Consider the following 24,257-nt stretch of genomic DNA (forward strand, 5'->3'; position numbering starts at 1 on the left):
CTGAGTGAGGCCTCTGGTTCCCTGACTCTGGCTGGGCGTCTGAGGGAAGCGATGCCGGGGCAGCGGCCCGAGGGCTGGACTCGGACAGGAGGGGCTGCGAGACAAGCTACCCTTTAGGTCATCAGACTCAACCCGCTTAATGAGTGCACTTGTGTCTTGGGAGGGTTTTTCAAAGGCGAACACCAGTGCTTAAACGCACGGTGATGCTGTCGGCCCCTCAGCGCTGAGCTAGGCAGGGGTGGCTGCAGGGGGACGCTGATGGGCTGTCACTGCCTGTGACTGGTGTGTCCTTCACCACAAATGGGATGCCCCGACGGGAGGGACACTGCCTTCACAAAAGTCCATACCAAATGGCTGGGCCACAGAACCATCTCAGTAAACAAAGTGGGCACATTTGCTGAATGACTGCAGGAGGGAGAATTCCAGCAATGTCCCGCATGTGGGAAGGCAGACAGGCCGGATGCTGGGGGCCAGGAGAGGACCAAGCACATACACTAAAAGGCCAGAGTTTCACTCAAGCTGCCCCACGAGGCAAGAGGTGTCTGGCTCCCTCTGAAGAACATGGGAGAAACCAGCAAGGCGTCAGGGTTTAAATGCTCACATTTTGTATTTTCTCAGATGAGAGTCCATTTCTCTAAAAAAATTAGCCCCCAGGAATTTCTCTGTAAAACTAAACTCGTATTTTACACACTGTCACTACCACCTCCAGCATTTACTGAGCACTTCCTGTTTGCCCAGTGATGGGCAAGGGTTTTTTTACCTGTAATTTCCCAAATTCATACACAACTCCTGTAAGGTAGTACTGTTGTTGTCCCCATTTTACAGATGAGGAAAATGAGGCTATAGATTGGTTAAGCAACTTACCCATGATATGAGCCCAAGGCTGCCTATCTTTAAGTTTAAGGCTTGTGTTCTTTCCAGTTTGTGTTTTTCCTCACTTGGTCCCACAGGCCCACATGCATGCCCTGGCCAGTCTCACCTGCATCAGAGTTGGGGCTTGTAGATGATGCTGGGTTGAAATGTGGGACACGAGGCAGGAGGAGGTGCAGACGTGAGAGACGAGGCTTGGTGAGGTGAGTGGAGGTAGGGTCACCAAGGGCCTTAAGCCACTTTATCTTCAGGGCCAGTTTGGGGTAACTACACTCTTATTTGTTTATTTATTTATGCTGTGCCTCGTGGCTCGCGGGATCTTAGTTCCCTGAACAGGGCCAGGCACAGGCAGTGAAAGCACCGGGTCCTAACCACTGGACTGCCAGGGAATTCCTGGTAATTGCACTTTTTTTTTTTTTTTTTTTTTTTGCAGTATGCGGGCCTCTCACTGTTGTGGCCTCTCCCGTTGCGGAGCACAGGCTCCGGACGCACAGGCTCAGCGGCCATGGCTCACGGGCCCAGCCGCTCCGCGGCATGCGGGATCTTCCCGGACCGGGGCACGAACCCGTGTCCCCTGCATCGGCAGGCGGACTCTCAACCACTGTGCCACCAGGGAAGACCTAATTGCACTTTTAAAAGCAGAGGTGTGACAAGATCAGATGTGCAGTGGGGGCGCGAATGGATGAGAGGGAGTGGGCGGACTGGAGGCAGGTACATGGGCAGGGAGGCTGTCTCTGTTCCCCAGGTGAGATTTGATGTGGCCTGGACTATGGCAGTGGAAGTGGAAACTGAGGGAAATGAGTGGACTTGAGAAACATCTGAAGGTGGGCCTGATGGGCAGTGATTGATGGGGATGGTGAGGAGAGGTGATGGGATGCAGATGGCGGGGGAGAGACACGGTGGCTTACACAGCTGCGTAGGTGGTGGACCTGGCCCTGAGCCAGGAGTTCCAGAGGTAGGAACAAGTTTGAGGCTGAGGAGGTGGGGTTTAATTCTGGGCATTTTATATTTAAGGCTCCTGGCAGATATCTAAGGGCAGACATCCAGGGAAAAGGATTGGGAGTCAGAGGCATGAGCTTTGAAGTAAGAAAGGTCTGAGTTCAAATCCCATTTCTAGCACTTATGAGCAAGTTGCCCAGGCTCTGAAACTCTGTCTCCTCGTGTGTAAAATGGGGATAATGGTAGGCCCACGTGGAGTTGTTGTAAAAACGGAGGCAAAACATGTTAAGCTCTTGGCATGGTGCCTGGACCTCCATAAATGGTTTAAAAAACAAAAGAACAATCACCACCACAACAAAAACGCAACTGCCACCACAACCACTCACAAACAGAAAGTGGGCTGGAGCCCAGGACCATTCAGGGCACAGGGTTCTGGATTTGAGATCATCAAATGCAGGAGATGATTTTTCATTTCATGGAAGCACAGTAATTGCTTTGTAAAATGCCCTGCTTTGGGACCCCTTGAATCAGTGAGGAGCTAGTGTATTTCAAAACGCATTGATTTATTTGTAGCTATTGGCTACAATCATGGAGATGCCACATGAAGAACTAGAGGCAGTCATGGCCCTTCTCTGAAATGAGAATATATGACCGTGGAAAGGTGGAAGACGATTTTCAAAAGTGCACAACTATGTTTTTTGTAAAACGAGCGAATTTCCACGACTACACCTTCTTCGAACAATTCAACTTAATAATTCAACACATATTTACTGAGCACATAGCAGGCCAGTGTGAGGTGATAGCAATGCAAAACCTAAGAAGACAGGATCTTTCGTCTCAAGGACCCGCATTCTAGAGGGAGAGAAACAGAGAAGGGAGGCCACACAATGAAGACCATGGTCATAATAACAGATCATGCCTACAGGGTATGTAATAGACACCAGACACTTGCATTACTAATTCATCTAATCTCCTCCACAACCCAATGAAGTAGATTGTATTATTATCCCTTTTAATAGAAGGGGAAACCAGGCTCTGAGAGGGTAAGTAACTTGCTAAAAATCACACAGCTAGAAAGCAGAAGAGTCGGGATTCGAACTCAGGCAGTGTGAAACTGGAGTCTGGGCTCCTTATCCCATCACTGTGCTCGCACAGAGGTGTGTCAAGTACTTCTATATCTGGTGCGCTTATACATCGGGTGTCCCGACTAGGAATGATTAATGTGGTTGGCTAACCAACTGACCATTTCACGCTCCATGTGAAAAACCATCTGGCCCTGACTGCCTCTTTCATTGCACATCCACCTCCTTTCTCCAGTCGCCCCCAGGCACTCCATCCAACAGACGTCAAACTTGAAATCCTGAAACAACACCACTAACGATAAAGGGGAGTCGCTCATTTACCAGTGACCAGCTGCTTCAGAACTGCCCACAGACTTAGCAGCGGTCACAGGAGAATTTCTCAGCCCCCAGAGTCCCTATATGGGGCAGGGTCAGCTATGGAGGGGCTTCTGAACAAAGCCAGAGACACGGGATGAATGTCCACCTGCTCTGCCCAGCTCTGCACTTGGGGCAAGTGCTCGGGGCTTCCTCCCCTGCTCTCCTTTCAGATTTTTCTTGGGGGCAGCCACTCCACTGCTCCAAGCCACGTTCTTGGTTTTGATAGCAAATGATCGAACTTGGCATTAGCCAGGAAGCCCCATTTATCCCTCACAGGGCCATGTGGAGACACCAGGGGTGGTACAGCCAGCAGGTGACGGTTCTTTCGGGATGGCGGAGCAGGACTGAGAGGCCCACGGGAGACGGGTGCTGCTGGCCAGGGCTCACTCCACCAGGGCTGAAGTGGCCGGTGCTCGACTGGCTGCCTGACCCTGGATGTATGGGTGTTCAGATCTCTGCCACTAAGACAGCTAGAGGCGGGCATGAGATCGGGTAGGAAGGCTGCTGCTGACTCAGTGATGCCACCAGAGCCCACCTGGGCCCCGGCTGCCAAGCCAGAGTTCCAGGGACTGGAGGAAAGGGACAGAGAATATCTAGACTCTGGAAGATTTTGCTAGAAAAACCGTGTCTAGTGTTGGATGTGGCAGTTACGGATTTCTGCTGGGAGGAAGAGTCTTTTCAGAAGTGTAATTCTCCTTTTGTGGCGGCTTCGGACCAGCCACATGCAGACTTTCCCTATAGCTGTGTGAGCTGTCAGATTAAGGCGGCCCCATCAGCCTGTGGAGGGAACGGCTGGGATCTCAAAAATGGATAAACCCAAATTCTGAGCACCAGTTTCTTCCTCAGTTATTTACAAGGAACACGATGTGGTGGAATGGAATCTAATTCATAACGCCTCATTAATGCCTTTATAACACAATATTCACAGTATTCTCTTCTAATCTCAGCAGATAACAAGTTGCTACTATCGAATTCTTGTTAATATGAATTATGGGTACAATATATTTTGCCCAATATCCTCTCCTCAGCCTAATATTGTGAGCGAACAAAAAATCACACCCTCAGCATGTTCCTGACTCATGAGGCGATGGCAGCGGGGCGTCTGTCTGCTCGTGGCTGCAGTGGAGGTGCCCATGCAGAGCAGTTGGCGGGCCAGGCCCCAGCACTTGGCCGGGTGCTCGAGGCTCCCCCACTCCTCTGCTCCCTTTCCAGGATCGCACTCACCATCGGAACCGGGCTGTTCCCGCCCCACGACAGGCCTGGTCTCCACATCACGGCAGCATCACGAGGAGGCAGGAAGCTGGACGGCAGTGGGCTTGCAGTGTAAGCCTGAACACTGCCCACCTTGCTGAGTTATATAATGAGGATGATCACGGCGCCCGCCTTGTACAATTGCTGTGGGACGCAGTGGGTTAACGTGGGCGAATACACTTAGAACCCTGGCTGGCCCACAGAGAGCGCTCTATAAACATTAGCGACTCCAAGGACATGTCTAGGGCCCTGGCTGGCCAGCAGTCCTGCGTTGCTTCCTAGGATGGCTTCTGAGTGTACGAGGGAAGATGCACGCTTGTGCCAGGCAGGTCCGTGTGTCTGGCGTGGAGAGCACCCTTGCTGCCGGCGAGATTTATAACCGCTGCTGAACACAGCACAGCTGAGTCTTCACCTGCAGCCCCAGCTCTTCCGGTGCTGGAGAAAATGACCACAAATACACCCTCCATGGCTCCAGCATCCCCCAGGACCTTCCTTCTCCAGGGCCTGGCCTTTCTGCTGTGGTTGGCAGTCACCTGCTGCAGCTGGGGGGCCGGCATCTTCCCCAGGCTGCCGTGTGAGGCAGGACAGGGCTCCTCCATGACACCAACCCCGCCGTCACCCAGGCCGCCCTCCCGCCCTTTCCTCAGGGGTTCTTCCCTACATTTTAATCAAGCCCATGTCGGTCTGTTTTGAGTGCCATCATTTGATTGGTCTCCATTCCAGCCACCATGATTGGCACTCCCATTTCTCTTAATAAAGGAAGTTCCATGATGAGTCAGCTCTGCCTGGATTTACACAGATACTTCCTCTCTCTCTTTTGACCGCGGGGCATTTATTTATTTTTACTTTTTTTCACTGTGGTCCAATACATATGACATAAAATCGGCCATTTTTAAGTATACAATTCAGTGGCATTCATGACATTCAAAATGCTGTGCAACCGTCACCACTAATTCAATACTTTCTCGTGACCCCAGACAGAAACTGTACCCATTAAAGAATAACTCTCCATCCTCCACTCAGCCCCTGGTAACTTCCAATCTACTTTCTGTCTCTGTGAATTACAGCATTTATGTTTATAAAGCACTTTTGCTTTGCTATTTCATGTGGACCTCACAACAGTCCAGTAAAGTGGACCCTGTTGTGTCCAGATTATAGGTAAGGAAGCTGAGTCTTGGAGAGCTTAAGAGTCCGGCCTTGAATGCCATCTCCTGACCCCAGCCTGGGGCTTTTCCCCCCATTCCCAGGAGAAATGCCTCCCAGAAAGAGGACGGTAACAAACAGTGACCTCTGACCTCTTCCTGCTTCTTTCTGTTCCCCAAAGCAGTGCTGAGCTTACAGGGGAGGCAGCCACAAGTCATGGCTGCTTCAATCCTGCCTGATATTAAGGGTCAGCCCATGATTCTGTGGCATCTCCAGTGCTTAGCCTAGGTTTAAATCCAGGGGAACGCCTGAGGCACCCACAAGACAGAGCGTAGGTATTGCTCCAAGTCCATCCAGCAATACCTGAGGGCAGCTGTGATGATCTAGACTGGCCTTCTGGGATGGAACAAGACAAAGCATTCTGAACGTAGCCACAAACGTGGACACCAGCCATGCACTGTGTTGTGGACCAAAACAAGAAACCCTGAGAAAGAGAGAGAAGTTGTGGCCTTGTGGCTCAGTGGTCCCCAAGATCCTGCATCTGAGCAGTGTCTACACCTCCCACATGGCCTGTCTGTTAAGGGAAGGAGGTCGGGCCGTCACATCTGGGAGATGTGGCGCAGGACGACGGAATCCTACACTCGCTTTGGGCCTGATATTTGCAGTTGTTTCAAACGCTGATGAGCTCAGCTGCTTCAGTGGGGAGCCCGTACTATCTCTTTAGAAGATGCCGCTAACACCTGGGGAAGATGTTAATGGGAAGATGTTCAGCCAGTTGCTCGTTCAACAGATTTCACTGAGGACTGCCTGGGTGGGGCCTGTTCGAGCTAGATGCCTGGACTCTGGAGCTGGACTGCCCAGGGGTGAGTCCCAGCCCTGCTGAGTGATTGTGGGTAAGTCACCTGGTCTTTTTCATTCTAAGCGGTGGTTGTCATAACGACCTCAGAGGGCTGTGATGAGGATTTAAAAAGTTAATGTTGAGCAGTGTCTGGAACAAAGTAATGACTACGCAAGTGCCTTAAATGAAATAAACAAATGTGAAGGGTGCAGAGAATTACAGGCAAATGGGAGAAAAATCCCAAGGAGGTACTAATAGCTGAGAGATGATGTTGTGATCCCATGACTCCAGATGCTCTGGGAGAGACGGGAAGAGGCGCAGGACCTAGGGCAAAGGCCTCGATGTGGAAAATCTGTGCTGCCAGTGTAGCTTTGTTAGCTGCACACAGGTCCCGAGAGTGAGCCCATGAGGGCTTCAGTCTGGCTCACATGCAGGCCCCAACATCATCCTCATCATAGGCACCCACAGAAATTACTCTTTTTTGGAGACTCATCGACCACATAGATAAGGCGTAGGTAAAGATGACGTCAAAGGCATTCATCCTCCCTACCCCAACAGTAGGTGCTAAATAAATGAATAAATATTCATATGCATAAATTTATTCATTCTGTCCTCAAACACTTATTGAGAAACTTTATATGCTTGGTATCACATGTGCCTTATTCCTATGGAGTTCACAGCCTAGAAGGAGACATATTAATAAATGGATAAGTACCATATGTTATAGTTATTTACAGGGACATAAAGAAATGTGTCATGGGAGAGAAAGAAAGAATAGCATTTTTTTTCACCACAGAGGTGTTAACATTTAGGGTGTCGGTTGTAGGATGAGCAGGAATATTTCTGGGCAGGCAAGAGAGGGAATGAAAATTCTGGTAAGAGGCAGTGGCAAGTGCAGAGGCCCTGGGGTATGAGAGCACCTCTCATGTTTGGCGATTGTGGCTGAAGTGGGTGATGGGGGTGAAGCTCTCAAATGACCCATGGCTCAGGCACTCTAGTGTGTTGGTGGATTTCCCTTGGACAGAAACCTGGTCCCGTGAAGTGTGAGGGTCATAAGCTACGCCAATGGGGTTGGCATTCAGGGAAGCAATAGAGAGCAGAATCCTTGTACACAGCAGTGAGCTGAAATAAACGAATAATAGGTAGAGGGTACTCACAAAGGCTGCTGCAGCCATTTTTAGCAAGTCAGTGTGCCGGGTGAGGTCCAGGAGATGGAAGAAGGCATCCAGCTTGGGAGCTGTCTGTGCAGTGGAGGCAGTTTTAAAAATCATTTTTTTATACAACCAGTAAATGCATTATCTCAGGTAACAGAAGCCCAGAGGAAGGTAGGGATGCAGCATAGGGCTCTAGTTCCATATTTCTGGAATCCTCTTGTTTTTTCTATTCCTGTGTGTTGGCTTCATCCTGAGGCTTGTAGCATGATGACTATAGCAGTTCAAGGCATCAAGTCCAGACACGACAGCGTCCAGAGGAAGAAGGATTTCTTCTTTCTTGTGACGCTTCCTTAGAAGCAAGAAAACCTTTCCCAAAGCCCCCAGATAGGATTATCCTCATGTTGCACTGGCCAGAATTGGGGACCCTTCCTAAACCAATGATGCGGAAGGGGAAGGGGATTACCATGTCTGGGTTTTTTTTTTTTTTTTTAACATCTTTATTGGAGTATAATTGCTTTACAATGGTGTGTTAGTTTCTGCTTTATAACAAAGTGAGTCAGCTATACATATGCATACATATATCCCCATATCTCCTCCCTCTTGCATCTCCCTCCCACCCTCCCTATCCCACCCCTCTAGGTGGTCACAGAGCACCGAGCTGATCTCCCTGTGCTATGTGGCTGCTTCCCACTAGCTAGCTATTTTACATTTGGTAGTGTATATATGTCCATGCCAATCTCTCACTTTGTCCCAGCTTACCCTTCCCCCTCCCTGTGTCCTCAAGTCCATTCTCTACATCTCCACGCCTGGTTTTGAATCATCATAATCCCAGTGGGTACTAGGGTTCACTTCCCCTAAACATGGGAGGTGATGTACACCTGAACAGAACTGAGACTGGGTAGACAGCCAGCAACGCCCAGGACAGACCTCGAAGGTTGTTTTGTCAAGCCTGGAGTGGTTCTCCAGCTTCTGCCCGCCCCCAGTGAGGGCTACCTGACTCACTTGCAGGCTTGGCCATTCTACCTCCCTACTCCTACCTCCTATCCCCTAGCCTGATGGCTTTACGGCCACTTCTCACCTGGTGAAGGAATTCTTTAAGGAGTAGGTCAAGAGTCTGGATCATATTCAATGCCAGAGTCTGGGGCTGAGTTGAGCAGGGCAAGAAGCACTATACTTACTGGCAGCCCAGGGAGGGGCCATGGGGAAACCCTTGTGGCCTTCCGGGAGCAAGAGAGGACAGCAAGCTTGATTGAGCTGTCTGGGCCTCCAGAGCAGGTCTGGCAAGAAAAGGCTCATGTGGTGACAGAAGAGTGTTTTTCTTAAGGGACCATGGCAGGCATCAGCCAGCAGTTTAAGTCAAGAGAGGGACGTGCTGAATACTGGCCTTCTGTGATCGGAGTGGGCACCTTGCTTCTCTCCCAGCTCCCAGGACTCCTGTCATGGCTCCAGAGGGTACAAAGTATTCACCCATCTTCTCCATGAAGCATCAGGAGAGGGGAGACTGGGAAGGCAGGACCCGTACCCTGATCAAAAGGAAAGGCATGTGGAAGGCGTCTCTGAATGCATACTGATACTCTGCTGAGTTCTCACGGCTATTTGCCAGAGGAAAATGAGGTTTCCTGCCTACAGGTTCTAAAGATGCAGATTCCCAATGCAAATGAATACACCTGGACCAGTGGACACGGCAGCAGAGCTGCACAGAGAGTTCTCCTAAGCCTTCATTTTAGGGCAGTGAATGTGGTGTTGAAACATTGATAATCTGCTACTTTCCAACAGTGTAGCTCTGCAGGGACTCCACCATGACTCTTCTCAGTGGCATGACGTTTTGGGAGGACTAAAGCCAGTGTGGCCGCCTGTGTCATGACAGTGAATAAAATAGGGATAGAGTCTGTCTGGGTTTGGAGGAAATTCTCGCTGAAACGAAACTAAATCTGTAGATGCTGATGGCGAACAAATGATACCGAGGGGCGAGGGGCGTTCAACTCTCCTTTTTATGTTTGTTTCCCTGAGTTATTTTTAGTATTACAGACAGTTTCCAGTTAAAAATGGGTTGGGTTCTGAAAGTTCATTTGTAATTTGGCTGTTTAGATTTTGGAACATACTTTCCCTATAAAAAAAACAATGTTATAAATGGTGATGAGATTCCCAGGCTAGTTCTCCAAAGCCTATTTAACCCGTAATGTAGCTGAAATACTGTCCTTCTGCAATGAAAAAAAAATTGTTTGATTGCAACATGAGTAATTAAATGAAACAGGGAAAACCATTAAAACTGAATAAGAAGTAGATTTATGTTCATCTTGAATGATGCTGTTTGCAGAAAACCTAATTTAATTTAAGAAGAGGCCTTTCCAAGGGCTTTTTGGGGAATGGCACGGGATTTATCCTCTTAAGGAGAAAGAGCCAGGACTCTGTCTGATCTGCAGCTACTGAATATGTGCATCCTATAACTGGCTCCCTTTCTTGATCTCAGGCTCATCAGGAAGTCTTCCGGTCTAAATTTCTTTTCTTGTGTGGACTCTCACAGGGAGAGAGTCACTGCGCAAAGTCCATGAAAGTGGTCTCCTTGGGTTGGAGTTTTGATTCTGAATCAGTAGGTTAGCATCTGTCCTTGTGAATGTCCCGGGAACAGCAGTGTCCCAGTCCCACCAACTCTGGGCAGTGACGGGATCAAGTGTTGGAGCCTTTAGGACTAAGGTCCAAGTCCTGGCTAGTACCCTACAAGGTTCCCTGGGGGCCAGCTGCACTGCCTTCTCCCTGGCAGCACAAGCCTCGCCAGGTGTCTCCTTTCAGACCTCCCTGGGCAGCTCTGGGTGTGGATGGCATGTGTGTCACCCAGGTGCGTGTAAGTCACAACTGTCCCCTGTTGATTCTGTCTACCAGGCCATGTAGATTGATTGACTGATTGATCAGATTGATCCTGTTCCTTCTGTTTGCGGCATGCGAGCCTTGGCCGGAAGCTAGAGGGTGAATAACTGTGTCTAAACAAGTGTGCTGGCAACACTGGGGGGCATATGGCAAAAATGACCACAAGTGCTTCCCATCCTTGCATGTATGCCCCTTCGCAACGTGGTGTGGCACCTTCTAGCCAGAGGCAGGGTTTTTTGTTTTGCCCACTTCTTGAATCTGGCTTGGGCATGTGACTGCTTTGGCCAATAGGATTTTAGCAAATGTGCCTCAAGCAGAGGCTACAAAGGCACTTGTGCACCAAGCCTTGCCCGCTTGCTGCTCCCGGAGGCCTGAGCCCCTCATGCGAACACGCCTGCGACAGCTGTGTGGAGGATGACAGGCCACACAAAGAACGGAGACATCTTGGCTGACGGTCCACTAAGCACAGATGTGTGAGTGAGGCCATCCTAGATCATCCACCAGCCACTAGCCACCGTTCAGCTGACCACAGACAAAGGAGAGAGCCCAGCAGGGATCAGCCCAGCCCAGAACTGGCAACCAGCCCACAGAACTGGGATGGTTTTAAGCCACTAAATTTGGAGGTGCTTGTTATGCAGCAAAAGCTAACTTATATACCCTACTGGCTCCAATCAAGCACATCTTTTCACAACCTTCCTTTGGAATTCACAGCTACCTTTCATCCAGACTATGGCTCATCCCTTACAAACATGGGAATTTATATAACCTTCTCCCCTCTTTTTGCCCCCTGAATCAGAAACCTAAGAATTCAAGCCACTCAGGTTTACCCTCCCCAAACTGTAGGCTTTGACATGGATGCTTGGTCAATCATGACATTTTTCAATTTTGCATACACTTGGTGACCAATGGATAGGCTTTAAGTCAATGAGATACAACCCAAACTGTGGCTGCCACTTAAAGTGCAGGTCAAACCCATTAGCTGGGGCTTCCCTGCTGGCGCAGTGGTTGAGAGTCCGCCTGCCGATGCAGGGGACACGGGTTCGTGCCCCGGTCTGGGAAGATCCCACATGCCGCGGAGCGACTAGGCCCGTGAGCCATGGCCTCTGAGCCTGCGCGTCCGGAGCCTGTGCTCCGCAACTGGAGAGGCTGCAACAGTGAGAGGCCCGCGTACGCGAAAAAACAAACAAAAACAACCCATTCGCTGGGTACGAACATGCACAAGTTGTCTTACGATGCATTATCAGTGCCTGATAATGTATCACAAGGGAGACCACAAGTTCTCATTCATGGGGCAAGAAAGAGCCTTCTAGAGAGAAGCACGCACAGTCTGGAAATGCACTACAAAAGGGGCTTCAGTGATTTTCCCAACTGAGCCCACTCAGTAGCCTTTGGTTTTCAATGTGAATACAAGAGGAAAGAGAGGTCTGCTTCTCACTTTGTGCAAAAGCCGCCTTTATCCATTCTTGGACCCCCCGGAATCACAGGAGAGGGGGGGACCCCGCTGCATGGGGCCTTGTGGTCATTCACATGATTCTCCATAGAAACCCCAGATCATCTCCCCCAAGAGGAACAATTCTCCAAAGAATTTAGGGTGCACGAGGAAGACGTTGTCTCCAGGGTCATTGCTATGATGACAGACATTCCCCTTGAAAGGCCCAAATGCCCATAAATTAAAAAATCTGGGTGTTTGGTGCTCTGAGGATGGAGCGTGCAGATTCCACGGCCCCTTTCGGTTTTCCCTGGGCCTGTGACACGGGCTAAGTTTCTCTCTTCCCGGCCCAGATTTATTTTCAAGGGCTTAGCTTCAGGGAACGATGGGAATGTTTCAGCTCCCATCAGGCAATGAATGCTCCTGACCACAAGGAGAAAAAGTCCCCAATACATTTCACAGACATCAGCGAGGATTCTGCAAAGTCCATTCTTTCGAGAACAAAATTGCATTTTATGAAGCCATCCCTTTTCTGTTTCATCTGTCAAGCAGGTTTGCTGAGAATAATTTAAATTTCATGCAGCAGCAATTGCAGGGCAGCGGTGCTTCCTTTCCGTCCCATAAACAGGCCTGGCTGCCGAGTCTCATTTCTGCTTCTCAGCGGCACCCTCCCCATGGAGCCATGACTGCCTGGAGCCCAGAGTGCCGGGGTCAGGGGTGGCGGTGGGAATATCCAATGAGCTTCCCTTTAGCCTACTGGCTCCACCCAACAGGCGGACTGGTCTCCCCCAAATGTATGGATATTTGGTCGGACCCCGTCTCTGATTTACCTTTTTAAAATTAACTTTTATTGAGTGTATAACAAGTGAGGTACTGTTCTATGCTTTTCTACACATATTAATTTAACCAATCCTCACAACATTTCCATGAGAAACATACTATTATCATTCCCATCTTATAGACAAAGAAACTGAGGCTTAGAGACGTACGCAGCGCCTACATGGCAGAGGTAAGATTCAAACCCAGTTCTGTTTGACTCAAGGGCTTGAAGCTCTCACCAGCTGTGCCATGTTGAATTGACATAATCTTTGGCCTAAATTTTTCTGCGTAAAACACAAGATGTATATATATACATACCCATTTTCTTGCCAAAATTCAGTGTTTGCTGCCAGCTAGGTGGATGAGAGGATGGGAAAAGTTACTATAACAATGCTGCAGTATTGGTTACCATGCTGAATGCACTATACCAGGCAGCCTGGTGGGGGGGAAAGGAGCCGGTCCAGCCTGGTTCTTTCTCACTCCCTGTGTGACCTCTGCAAGTCTTTCTTTCTCCAGGTCTCACCCTTCTTTTTTTAAATATTAGGTTCTGTTTTTTTTCTTTTTTAAAAATAATAAATAAATAAATTAATTAATTATATTTTTGGCTGCGTTGGGTCTTCGTTGCTGCACGTGGGCTTTCTCTAGTTGCGGCGAGTGGGGGCTACTCTTCGTTGCGGTGCGCGGGCTTCTCATTGTGGTGGCTTCTCTCGTTGCAGAGCACGGGCTCTAGGCATGTGGGCTTCAGTAGTTGTGGCACGTGGGCTCAGGAGTTGTGGCTCGCGGGCTCTAGAGCGTAGGCTCAGTAGTTGTGGCACACGGGCTTAGTTGCCCCGCAGCACGTGGGAATCTTCCCGGACCAGGGCTCAAACCCGTGTCCCCTGCCTTGGCAGGCAGATTCTTAACCACTGCACCACCAGGGAAGCCCCAAGTCTCACTCTTCTGATCTACAGAATAGAGGGGCTGTGTGGCATGGTTATTCTACTCCTCCTGGGCTCTGGGAATTTGTGTCCTAGAGGATCAAGAGCTGATCTAGGCCCCAGGGAAGCAGTTTATTGGTCTGAGCAATGACAGAGTGTGTGGGGTGTGTGTGTGTGTGTGTGTGTGTGTGTGTGTGTGTGTGTGTGTGTGTGTGTATGTGTGTGGGTGCATCTGGACAGGCCCTCCTCATGCCTCAGTGGCCCAGGAGTCTGTGCTCGTCCAATGGCCTTTTGGCCTTTCATCTAAAACATGCAAGAAATCCTCAGGGCCCGGAAAAAGGAAGAAGCCAAAAGATCAACTCAGGCCTGAAGGCAGCAGTGATAGAAAGACTTGTCATCACTTGCCTAACTAGCTGCTGGGAGCATAGCCAGCCCCCTGCCCTGGAGACGCCCGCAACTAGCTGCTGGGAGCATAGCCAGCCCCCCGCCCTGGAGACGCCCGCAACTAGCTGCTGGGAGCATAGCCAGCCCCCCGCCCTGGAGACGCCCGCAGCCCCCAGAGCATGTGACACTCAGCCTGCTCCACGCCCAGCCCAGTGGGGATGATAAGGCCTGACAGTGTTGACGCTAAGGCCTGACAGTGTTGACACTTGTTACCTTGTTGCGGACCTTTCCCTGAGTCCTCAGGGGTGGCTCGGGCTCACATGGGGCACTAGACTCTTCAGTGAGGAAGCCAGGCCAGTACATTCAAGCAGGCTTTACTAGACGCGGGGCAGCAGGAACACACAAAAGGAAGAGGAACACACAGCCCTGCTCCTGGCTTCCATGCAGCTCGCTGTCTCCCCCAGTCTTCCACCAGAGGGGGGCCTTGACCCTGTGTAGATACTGGGCTTTCTTGGAGGAAAGGGCCCAAGGCTGACAAAGGCTTTAACACACCTCCCCTCCGTCATCTATCACCAGGTGGTGCTGACTCAGTTTCAGTTTGAGGCCCGCTAGATGCCCTCTTCCCTCCAGCCCATCTTGCTGTCGTGTCACCTTGGTCACGTCACGAGGTCAGCTTGAGGCCTAACCACTCACAAACCCAATTCCTCTCCCCGCCTGCTTGGGGCCTAGCTTCTGTTTCTTATCTGAAGACTTACCTTTTCCTCTTGGTGAGGCCAGCAATGATCACCTTTCCTTACAGGGGCATGGCCTTGTCCCATAGGCCTCCTCTGGGTGACTGTGACAATGGTGACGACGATAGCACCTCTATAGGACTGTTTGCCGGGCTTGGCTCTGTTCTGAGCACTTTACACGAGTTTTAACTCACACAATCCTCACAACAGCTCTGACAGCAGGTACTACCACCTACTCCCGTGTTACAGAAGTGAGGCCCAGAGAGGTTTGGCAAGTCATCCAGGGTCACTCAGCAAGCTATTCTATTCTATTCTATCTCAATAGAATTCAAATCTAGGCCGTCTGGCTCCAAAGTCTGTCTTTATCCACTCCATGAAGCTGCCTCTGTCCACAACCTCAATGGGAGAGACATTCTCAAGTCATTTGTCCAGGCCACAGATTCATTATATTCTGGCCCGTGAGCTCCCTGTGGGCAAGAGCCTGCCCTGGGCTGCTCAAAAGACGCAACTTGTTGACCAGGGAAACCGCAGATACCTCTGTTTGGCCTGCCTGTCGCTTGATGCGGTCCTCAAATCACCCTCCATCTCCTCTCCCCTTCCCTCCGCACCTCAGTGGGGCGGCGTATTCATAACAGGAAAATAAAATCAATAAGGCACTGCAGAAGATGTCAGTGCACTCCGAGCTGGCCTCCAATAGCTCCATTGTCTCGGGCCTCCGCCGGCAGCACTCGCAGTTATTAATGGGAAGCGGGACTGAAAGGGAGTTTTGAAAATCACCGAGACAAAGGCGCGGCACACCTGGAGCACGACTTTCCAATACCACGGCCGCCTCACAATGGCTGGGGCCGGGGCTCCCCGACCTTTAACTTCTCCCGCAACTTTTATGAAAGCAGAAAAGAAAAGACTAGACACACACACACACACACACACACACACACACACACACATATGCGCGCGCGCACACTGGCCCTGAGCTGCTGAGATTTCCCCTTAGGAGGCGGCTCTGAATGGCTGGCAGAGGCAAAGTGGCCTGCAGAGCCCCTGCTGGCCCAGAAGACAGGACGGCAATGAAAGGGCTTCCTGCCACCGGCCTGGGTCCCCCTGTCCCTTCAGGGGCTCTGAGCGGCGTGAGGGGGCCCAGCTTGTCCGGAATCTAAGCAGGAGCCTTGGTGACATTTTCATTTTGATATCGCGGTTGGTAAAACAAACTGCTTTCTGCTGTCGTTCCCCGGGCTTAGCCGCCTCCAGAAGAGGGGGAATGACCTGGAACTAACACCCCCGAGGCCTGGGTCCCCGAGGAGGGCGCACCTTGGACCTGCTCCGGAGACTCGGTGTGCCTCCATACTCAACTGCAAGGCGGTGACAAAAGTACTGATGTCATGGGGTTGTCCGAGGCTTGGAGGAGACAGTGATGTGAGTGTTCTCAGTACTAATACTGGTGAATAAGTAGCAGATTTATGACCATTTAGGACTGACTGCTGCTCAGGATCTTCTTCCAAACCCAAGTAACCGGTGCCCCAGGGGGCTTGCCTGGCGTACAGGCGCCTAGTTAGGAAACCCGTATTGCCAACCGGGAGTTTCATGGTCATTTCACTGGCTAAGCACCCTTCATCAACATGGCAGAGGACAACGCGGGGCCTCAGCCACCTGCTCGTCTTCCCACGTTAGTCACAGAGAGAGGCTTCATGGAAAATAAAACCACGCGCACTTTAACTTAAACAGGTGCCCGGCGCAGCTCCAGGGCTGCCCACGCTCTGGAGAAGGCAGCGCCCAGGGAACGGGCTGCGGAGCTGCCCCAGGGCTGTGGGGGAAGCAGGCCCCTCTGCCCGACTGCTGCTCACAGCGGACGCCAGGCAGGCCTTACCTTGGTGGTGACGGCAGAGGCAGAGCTGGCCACGAGGCTGGGGATGGCCTCGCTGCTGCCGGTGGTGCAAGGCGCGGGGGCCGTGGCGGGTGTGGGCAGCCGGGAGGGCACCCCGGGTAGTGGCAGGAGGCCGGGCCGGGCGCTGAGGCTGCTGGCTGTGCCGCCCCCCGCCCCGGTGGTGGCACTGCAGATGCTGGTGGTCCCATGCGTCCCGTTGGCACTCCACTCGCGGCGGTCCCAGCCCACCCGGTAATCTCTTTCGAAGCGGCTGTGGTGCCGGGACATCTCGGTGGGCCGCGGCTGCTCCTCACGTGGAAACAGAGGCCGGACCTGCTGGCACAGAGTGGAGAGGAGGGCGATTTAGACCAACGGCAGCCCTGCCAGGACCCGAGGAGGACAGCACTGGCTTTCAGCATCCATTAAGCGCCTTCCCTAGGCTCAAAGAAAGGGCTCTCGAACGTTAGCTCATTTCATATTCACAGCAGCCCGCAAAGCATGGGTCATTAGCCCCATCACAGACGAGGAATAAATGACACGTCCGGGATCACGTGGCAAAAGTACAGTCAATGAGCTTTGAACCCAGGCGCAGTTTAGAGTAATCCTTTCTGGTCGGAGCGTCACGGTGCCCTGCACGATGCAGATGTGCGCCTGCTAATTATGACTTGGGATTTTCTCCCTCCATCCCCACTGTGAAAACAAGACCCCGTGGACCCCCCAGGCTGCGTTTTCCTCAACCCTGTGATGGGGTGAGAGCAGCCACGTCTGTAGACTCGCTCTGTGGTGAACAAGGCCCTTGACATAGATCTCATTTGATCCTTGGAGTGGCCTGTGACGTGGCAGGGTCGTCCCCATGTTATGGACCAGGGAGTTCATTCAGAGTAAGTGATTCCCTCGAGGTCAGAAAACTAGAAGGTGAGAAAGTGGCCGGGATCTCCAGCCTCCAGACCGCGGCTCCGTATACGACTCAAGTCTGAGAAGGTGTTGAGCCTCCGGGACTTGAGAGTTTTCTTTCGTAACCTACAAATCCCTTGCTGGCATCAGAGCCCCCCGTGCTCCCCGGCCTCTGTCAACCAGACGATCTCCCACACAACTTTCCTGAATATCCGAACATAAGGCCCTCAGTGTTGTCATGGAGACCTAGACACACCAGATACTCCGAGGGCCTCCTGCCTCGTCGGGGATCGTATTTTGCTCAGCACGATGGTGACTTGCCTGGCTCCCTGCCAGCCACCCTCGGTCAGGAAGGATGTAAAGATACAGGAGACGCTGTCTCAGTCGGAGGGGCCTCAGCGAGGCAGAAGCAGAGGCAGATGGGAGAACATAGGCAGTGCCGGGGCACCGATGAGGGTGAGTGTGGGGCCTGCCTGCACATCACATCCCCAGCCCTGCCCCGGCCCAGGCACAAGGGATGTGGTCATCTGTAACTCTTTTCCATTCTCCACCCACTTCCTGTCTGGGGTGTGAGCTCCTGGAGGTCAGGGACAGCTCCTGGATCACTTTCCTATTGCCCCAGTCCAGCTCAGCCTGGGGACTCCGGAGTTGTTGGCTAGTAAACTGACCAGTTTATTTTTAAAACTTCTGTTAAGCCTGATCCTAGTCTGGTCTTGGTACATCCAGAACTAGTGGCCAACTTCTAGCGCCACAGAGCCAGAGCCAGGCTCAGCCCAACCTGGGTTGTGGCTGGCGGGGCCCTGGCAGCCACTGTCCCTTCCCTCGGCACTGTCCTCTCTTGCTGGGCACATGACCCCGAGGCCTGGGCTCAGCCTGCAGGCCTACCTGACGCAGAGCTGACCGTAACCTCTTAAGTTGGATGGTGGGTTCACTGTTTATTTCATCACTATGCTTCACGGCTTACACAATGCCACAAAAATTGTTTTTTCGTCTATTCGATATTAATATCATAAAAATAAAAATAAATATCCCTTTGATCACCCTCACAAACTTTTCCGAGCCAGGTTCTCGGGAGAGATGTCTACGCTTGGCTCTGGTCACCTTCCCTCCTCCAGGTCACACTGCAACCTGCTCCCATGTGGCTCTCGCTCTGGCCACTCCTTGGGGGGTTGTTCTCATCGAGGTCAACAAGGACCTGCTCGTTCCATTCAATGGGACATTGATGGCCGTGCCTTCCTTGAACCCCCCCTCCACTTGGCGTGGTTGATGTCCTTCTGGAAAGCTCCTCTCTGTGGTTTCTGTGACGTCGTGCTCTGTCACTTTTTCTCCTTCCTCTGCTACTCCTTCTCCGTCTGCATTGCAGGCTCCTCTTTCTCAGCGCTTCCTGGAGGGCCCCTGCTTCCTCCCCTTTGCTCACCCTACACGCTCTCCCTGGATGACCTCATTCAGCTCTCACCTCTTTACTGACAACTCCCAAGGCCACGTTTCCAGCTCCCTCCCTCTCCTTGCACCATGCCCACTATCCGACTGCCTGAAGGTACCTAAAACTTGTAGTCCCTAAATAAACTCATTGTTCTTTGCCCAAACACGTATTCTCAGGAATTCCCTCTCTCTGAGAAAGCCGCATGTCCCCATGTCCATCCCGTATTTCACAGTGGGGCCTTTGCGTCTGTTGCTCTGGTTGTTTTTCAGATCTGCCCCCCTCCATCTGCACATCCATCCCAAATCGTGTCTCCCACATCGATTATCCCAATCAGTCCTCTGCCCCAAGCTTCACCCTTCTTGTCCATCCTCCACCAACTGCCCTTATGGCTTGTTTTTTTTTTAACATCTTTATTGGAGTATAATTGCTTTACAATGGTGTGTTAGTTTCTGCTGTATAACAAAGTGAATTAGTTATACATATACATATGTCCCCATATCTCTTGCGTCTCCCTCCCTATCCCACCCCTCTAGGTGGTCACAAAGCACCGAGCTGATCTCCTTGTGCTATGTGGCTGCTTCCCACTAGCTATCTATTTTACGTTTGGTAGTGTATATATGTCCATGCCACTCTCTCACTTTGTCCCAGCTTCCCCTTGCCCTTATGGCTTTTTAAAGCACAGGTCTGGTCACCATCCTCTCCTCTCCTGCTTTAAACCCTATCCTTCAGAATACAATCCAGACTCCTCGGGGTGGCCCAGAGGACACTTGAGCATCTGGGATGGCTCAGTTTTCTAGCATCACTGTTCACTCTTCCCACCCCAGAGACGATGCCCGGCCATTCCAAATGCTGTACAGTTTCTGAGGGCGTCACACCCTCTCTCACCTCGGGGACAAGTCCCCCCGGCTCCTCTGCCAGAACTGGCTTCCCCCTCCCCCTGGCTAAGTTCTGTGTGTCAGTTATGACACAACTCAGGCACTGACTCTTCTCAGAGGTTGCATTGACCCAGGTCAGGTGAGAGGCGCTCCTCTGTCCCCCTGAACGTCTGTACCCACTATCATCCCAGCACTCGTGGATGGCTGTCGTACGTTTACTCCCTTGAGAGTAAACTCCAGGCTTATTGTCTCTGTAATCTTAGCACCTAGCAGACTCTAGCATAGAAGGGTGTTCACGTAATGTTTGCTGAATGAACAAACACATGTTTATTCCTTCTTAATTGCTCAATGTTTCAGGAAGGGAGAAATACATTTGTGTAAAGGGAGAACCTCAGACACAAACACCTTGAGTCTTCCAGCTGGAAATTCTGTGTAGGCACTGGAGTTAGCAAATGTCCTACCTTTCTAGGAAATCAGAACTGAAGTCTCTAAAGACAGCTCTGAAAGGAGAATCTATGTGTCCAGGGTCAGCTGGACTGCAGAGCTTAGACTCTGGTCTCCTGAGATTCACCTGCCTAGGCAGGGCTCTGGTTAATTACCAGTCCCCCCAGGGACGACTGCTTCCCTAGGTTGGATCCTAAGTGGGGCTGAGATGATGCTCAGAGTTCAAAGCACTGTGTCCTCTTTCTGCTCACCCAGAAGACCCGTCCAGCCTCCCTTGTAGTTAGGTTGGGATCATGCATCTGAATTCAGGCAGACAGAATAAGTGGGGAGGGGCCCTTTATAAACATCCTGCATGATCCTGTGGTTCTCTCTGCTTGCCTTGGCGACCTCAGAGGCCACATCTCCCGGCTGGTGCAGCGATCTGACGGGAGAGGGTTGTTCCCTCAGCGCGGGACTTGACATGATTGGGACATAAATCTTCATCGTGTTAAGGCACTGAGATTGGCAGTTTGTTACCTAAAAGTCTAGTCTAGCCTGGCTGATACACGAAATCAGCCCCTACATTCCTACAAAACAACACAACCTCACATATTGTCAAGGAACCATCTGCTTCCAGCTGGTGGGAATGGAGATGAGGAGGGGTGGCATTCAGGTGGCCCCTGAGACGTGCCCAGAGGTGGCAGAGTGTGCTTGGCTCCAAGGACACCACCGATGGCGGTCATACCTCGCAGCTCGCTGCCTTGGGCTGGGCCGCCCGCTGGACCACACTGTGGTTCCCTCTTCCTCACAGCCCCGGTGCGTGGCAGGAAAGTTGGCCCAGCAGCTGCACCTCCGGGGGTCCCCACCCCGCTGCTCATCCCTTCAAGTCTCCTGAAAACGCCTGAGAGGAGATGGAAACTCAGGCAGCTGGAGGCCACACAATCTGGTCTCAGCCTCATGAAGTATATCCAAAAAAAAGGTCAACTATTTGCAGGTTTGGGTTCAACTTCATTCCTCAGTTTAACTTCCCCTTTCAAACGGAACGAAAGGAGAGTGCTGCCTGGTGTACCCTGGTGAGATGGCAGAGTGCCAGCAACAGAGGTGGCCATGTCAGTACTTCCTGCTGGGCTGTGGCCCCTGTGCCCACACGTGCAGCCCGGGCGGTGGGGGGAGAGGCGTCACTGGGGCGGGAGGAGGCCCCCAGCGCACGAGGCATCTCAGACGAGACTGGTCGAGCAGTTACAGACAGAACATGTAGAAATGCTTCCTTGTCACGGCGCGCACCTGGTAGGCGGCCTATGAACTGGCAGAGCCTGGCTCGGGGGCCGGCACCGAGAGAGGAGGGAGCCGGGCCGCAGCCATGCCCGAGCGTGTGGGGCTGTTTACCAGGAGCCAGGGCTCGCACCTGGGTGGGGTTAGTGTGTGGCCAGCACCTTTTCAATCCATGCACATGCGTGAAGAAAGAGCTCTAGGGTCTAGAAAATTCTATATTCGTGGGTGGAGCCAGGTCAGGCCGAGGTCCAGGGTACAGATGTTTCGGGGCAGGTCCGGGGTTAAATCTGAAAAGTCGCCCAGAGGCGGGAGTTTTGCGTGTGAGACTTGGCTCTTGCCTCTGGGATCCTGAGCGGCAGAACTGTTTCTCTACCACGAGTGCTGTCCTCTGCACCGTCCCAGGGATGCTGGGCTGACAGAGAGGAGGGGACACCCCTGGGGTGGGGGGAACCCCATTTTTCCTTGCCTGAAGCCACATGCCTCCCAGTTCCTAAAATGCACGCACCTCCACCATCTCACTTGGTGGCCCCCTGTGCAGACACCTGGGTTTCCACTTTTCAGAGCCCGACCCGGATCCAGAGAGGCTGAGCCTGGGCCCAGTGCACCGCTCGGGAAGCCGGTCCCAGTCCCTTCTCTCTGTACACACCTCTCTTCCCCCCGGGGAGAAGGAGGGGAGCAGAGGCCCTGCCTACAGAATCACAGCAAATGTGAAGAACAGGGTGAACGTCACTCTGAGATGCTCCTGATGAGCCAAAGTGCTGCTGTGAATGCACAACCAATGTTCCTGCACCACCTGTCCCCCACCCCCCGCCCTGCCCCCGTCTCCCCGTTCAGAGCCTCAACACAAACGGGCACGCCCTGAGCCTAAGGACAGAGTCTCCCCAGCACCCCAGAAATGCAGCAGGGCCACACAGACCAGCTCCAGGGAGAATCACGACCGTCAAGCCCAACTACCTCAAAGCTGAGATGACCCCTTGGAAGCGTTATAGAAGCCACCCTGGTGTGCCTGGTAGCATCTCTGTGCCCCGTGAGGAAGGCCTTTTTTGTCCAGGGCTCCTTTCCAGGAGAGAGTGGAGGGTCTGTTCTTGCCGCCTCCAACCCTGCGGGATGATGTACCAGCTCCCGTGATGGCTCACCTGCTCACCAGAAAGGGTGTGTGCTCCCCTGGGAGGGGCCTTGGCCTGGGACCTCCACACACAAGCTCCACCCTTGGGCTTCCCTTCCATCCGGAGTGAATGGAAGTTGGAAGTCGGCTTCCCTGCCTACTGGGCACTGGGGACAATTCCTCAATGTGGCCAGCACCACTAGAGCACCAGGTGTGTAGGGACACAGGAGGGACCACCCGGTGCCCAGGCTCTTTCGATTCCCTTGGAGGAGTCGGCCGGGTTGCTAACTGGGATGAAAACCAAATGACAAAACTGCCCCAGCCCCTGACTTCCAGCTCTTACCCCAAACCTCTGCCCACTGCCTGTCCCTGGAACCCTTATCTCCCTGCCTCTCTCCTTCTCCGTGCTCCTGATGCCCAGATGGAAAGCATGTCCGGGGCCTCCACTCTGCACCCATCCTCCCTTGTCTTAGTAATTCCACCTGTCTGGAATTTGATCCAAAGTTTTAGGTGTTGTTTATTTTATTTTTACATTTTCTATGCTGTGGTTAGGTTACCTCTATAATGATAGAAAAGTTAATGTCTCTACTTCGGAATTGTATAAGAAATAGTCTGGTACCATGGAGCCTACCCTGTGCGTCCTTCCCCGCGGGGAAATATGGGCTCCACCCCAGTCGGTGCCTAGTTTAAGGTCCAGTTCAGACTTTGGAAAACATGCATAGAGTTGAACCCTTCCATGCTCAACGCTCCTGTCCGACCCCGAGAGCTGGGCAGGCCCCTGGTGTTCGGCACCTCTCTGGCCCTGTGCACAGGCTGGCCGTCGAGCTGTTGCGTTCCGAGGCCTCTCTGCAAAGGGGCCCACACTCCTTGTTCTGTTCGGGGAAGCCATACCTAACTACCTGCCTGAGTCCAAGTGCTGGGCCTGGCCCCTCTGCTCTGTCGGCTCAGCCCTCAGTGACCACTCCAGGACTCAACCCGGGGCCCCTGGGCAGTGGAAAGAGCCGGGTGGAGAGTCAAGAGGGTTACGTTTGACCCCCAGCACCACCCCGTACTAGCCCCAGGAACTCGGGGGCTGCGGGTTATTCATCTGGAAAGCGGGGATGGACAGCTCTACCCGCCCCCAGGGCCTCTGTGAGGACCACACTGTAAATCCTGTGAGCCCTCTGCACCTGGGGAAAAGCCCCAGCGCTGGGTAACGAGCAGAGCCGAGTTACAGGGCAGAAAAGGACAGGCCTGCGACTCCAAGGCCAAAGCAACCTGGCAAGTTTCTGGGATGAGGACAAAGGAGGCTGTGAACTACGAAGCTGTGTGGGTCTGTGTCTCACAGACTCCCTGAGACCCCCTGTGCTGGGGGGACAGCCAGGACCTTGCAGGGTGCTCTGTCACCCGGGGCCACTGGGAGACAACACACTGGGCTGGAAGGAAGGTCATCCTCAGCTGAACATCTGTGACCTAGGGGATCTCCTACTGCAAACCCTACAGCCTACCTCGACGGATGGGCTTCTGCCTGAAGCTCAGGGGTGCCATGATGGATGCCAAGTCCAGGGCCCGAGGATGGCCTGGAGGAGGGCAACAGCAGACACCAGGCTCAGCCCTGCTGCCCGGGCTGTATCTCTGTAATTCAG

The 24,257-nt window shown here is 52.4% G+C and overlaps 1 protein-coding gene across 5 annotated transcripts in view; it reads right to left on the reverse strand.

The window, feature by feature from the left end:
• KLHL29 (kelch like family member 29) overlaps positions 1–24,257 on the reverse strand; it is a 311,729-nt gene that overhangs the window by 125,125 nt on the left and 162,347 nt on the right. For all 5 annotated transcript variants that reach the window (XR_009544133.1, XM_060169436.1, XM_060169435.1 and 2 more), the window contains one exon: positions 16,644–16,973. Coding sequence is in view for 4 of the 5 variants with exons in the window: in XM_060169436.1 (XP_060025419.1) it covers positions 16,644–16,928 (285 nt within the window). In the remaining variant the exon portion in view is untranslated. The remainder of the gene's footprint in view (positions 1–16,643; positions 16,974–24,257) is intronic.

The sequence above is a fragment of the Lagenorhynchus albirostris genome, chromosome 13, assembly GCF_949774975.1.
Source record: "Lagenorhynchus albirostris chromosome 13, mLagAlb1.1, whole genome shotgun sequence".
In the NCBI taxonomy this organism is placed as follows: Eukaryota; Metazoa; Chordata; class Mammalia; order Artiodactyla; family Delphinidae; genus Lagenorhynchus; species Lagenorhynchus albirostris.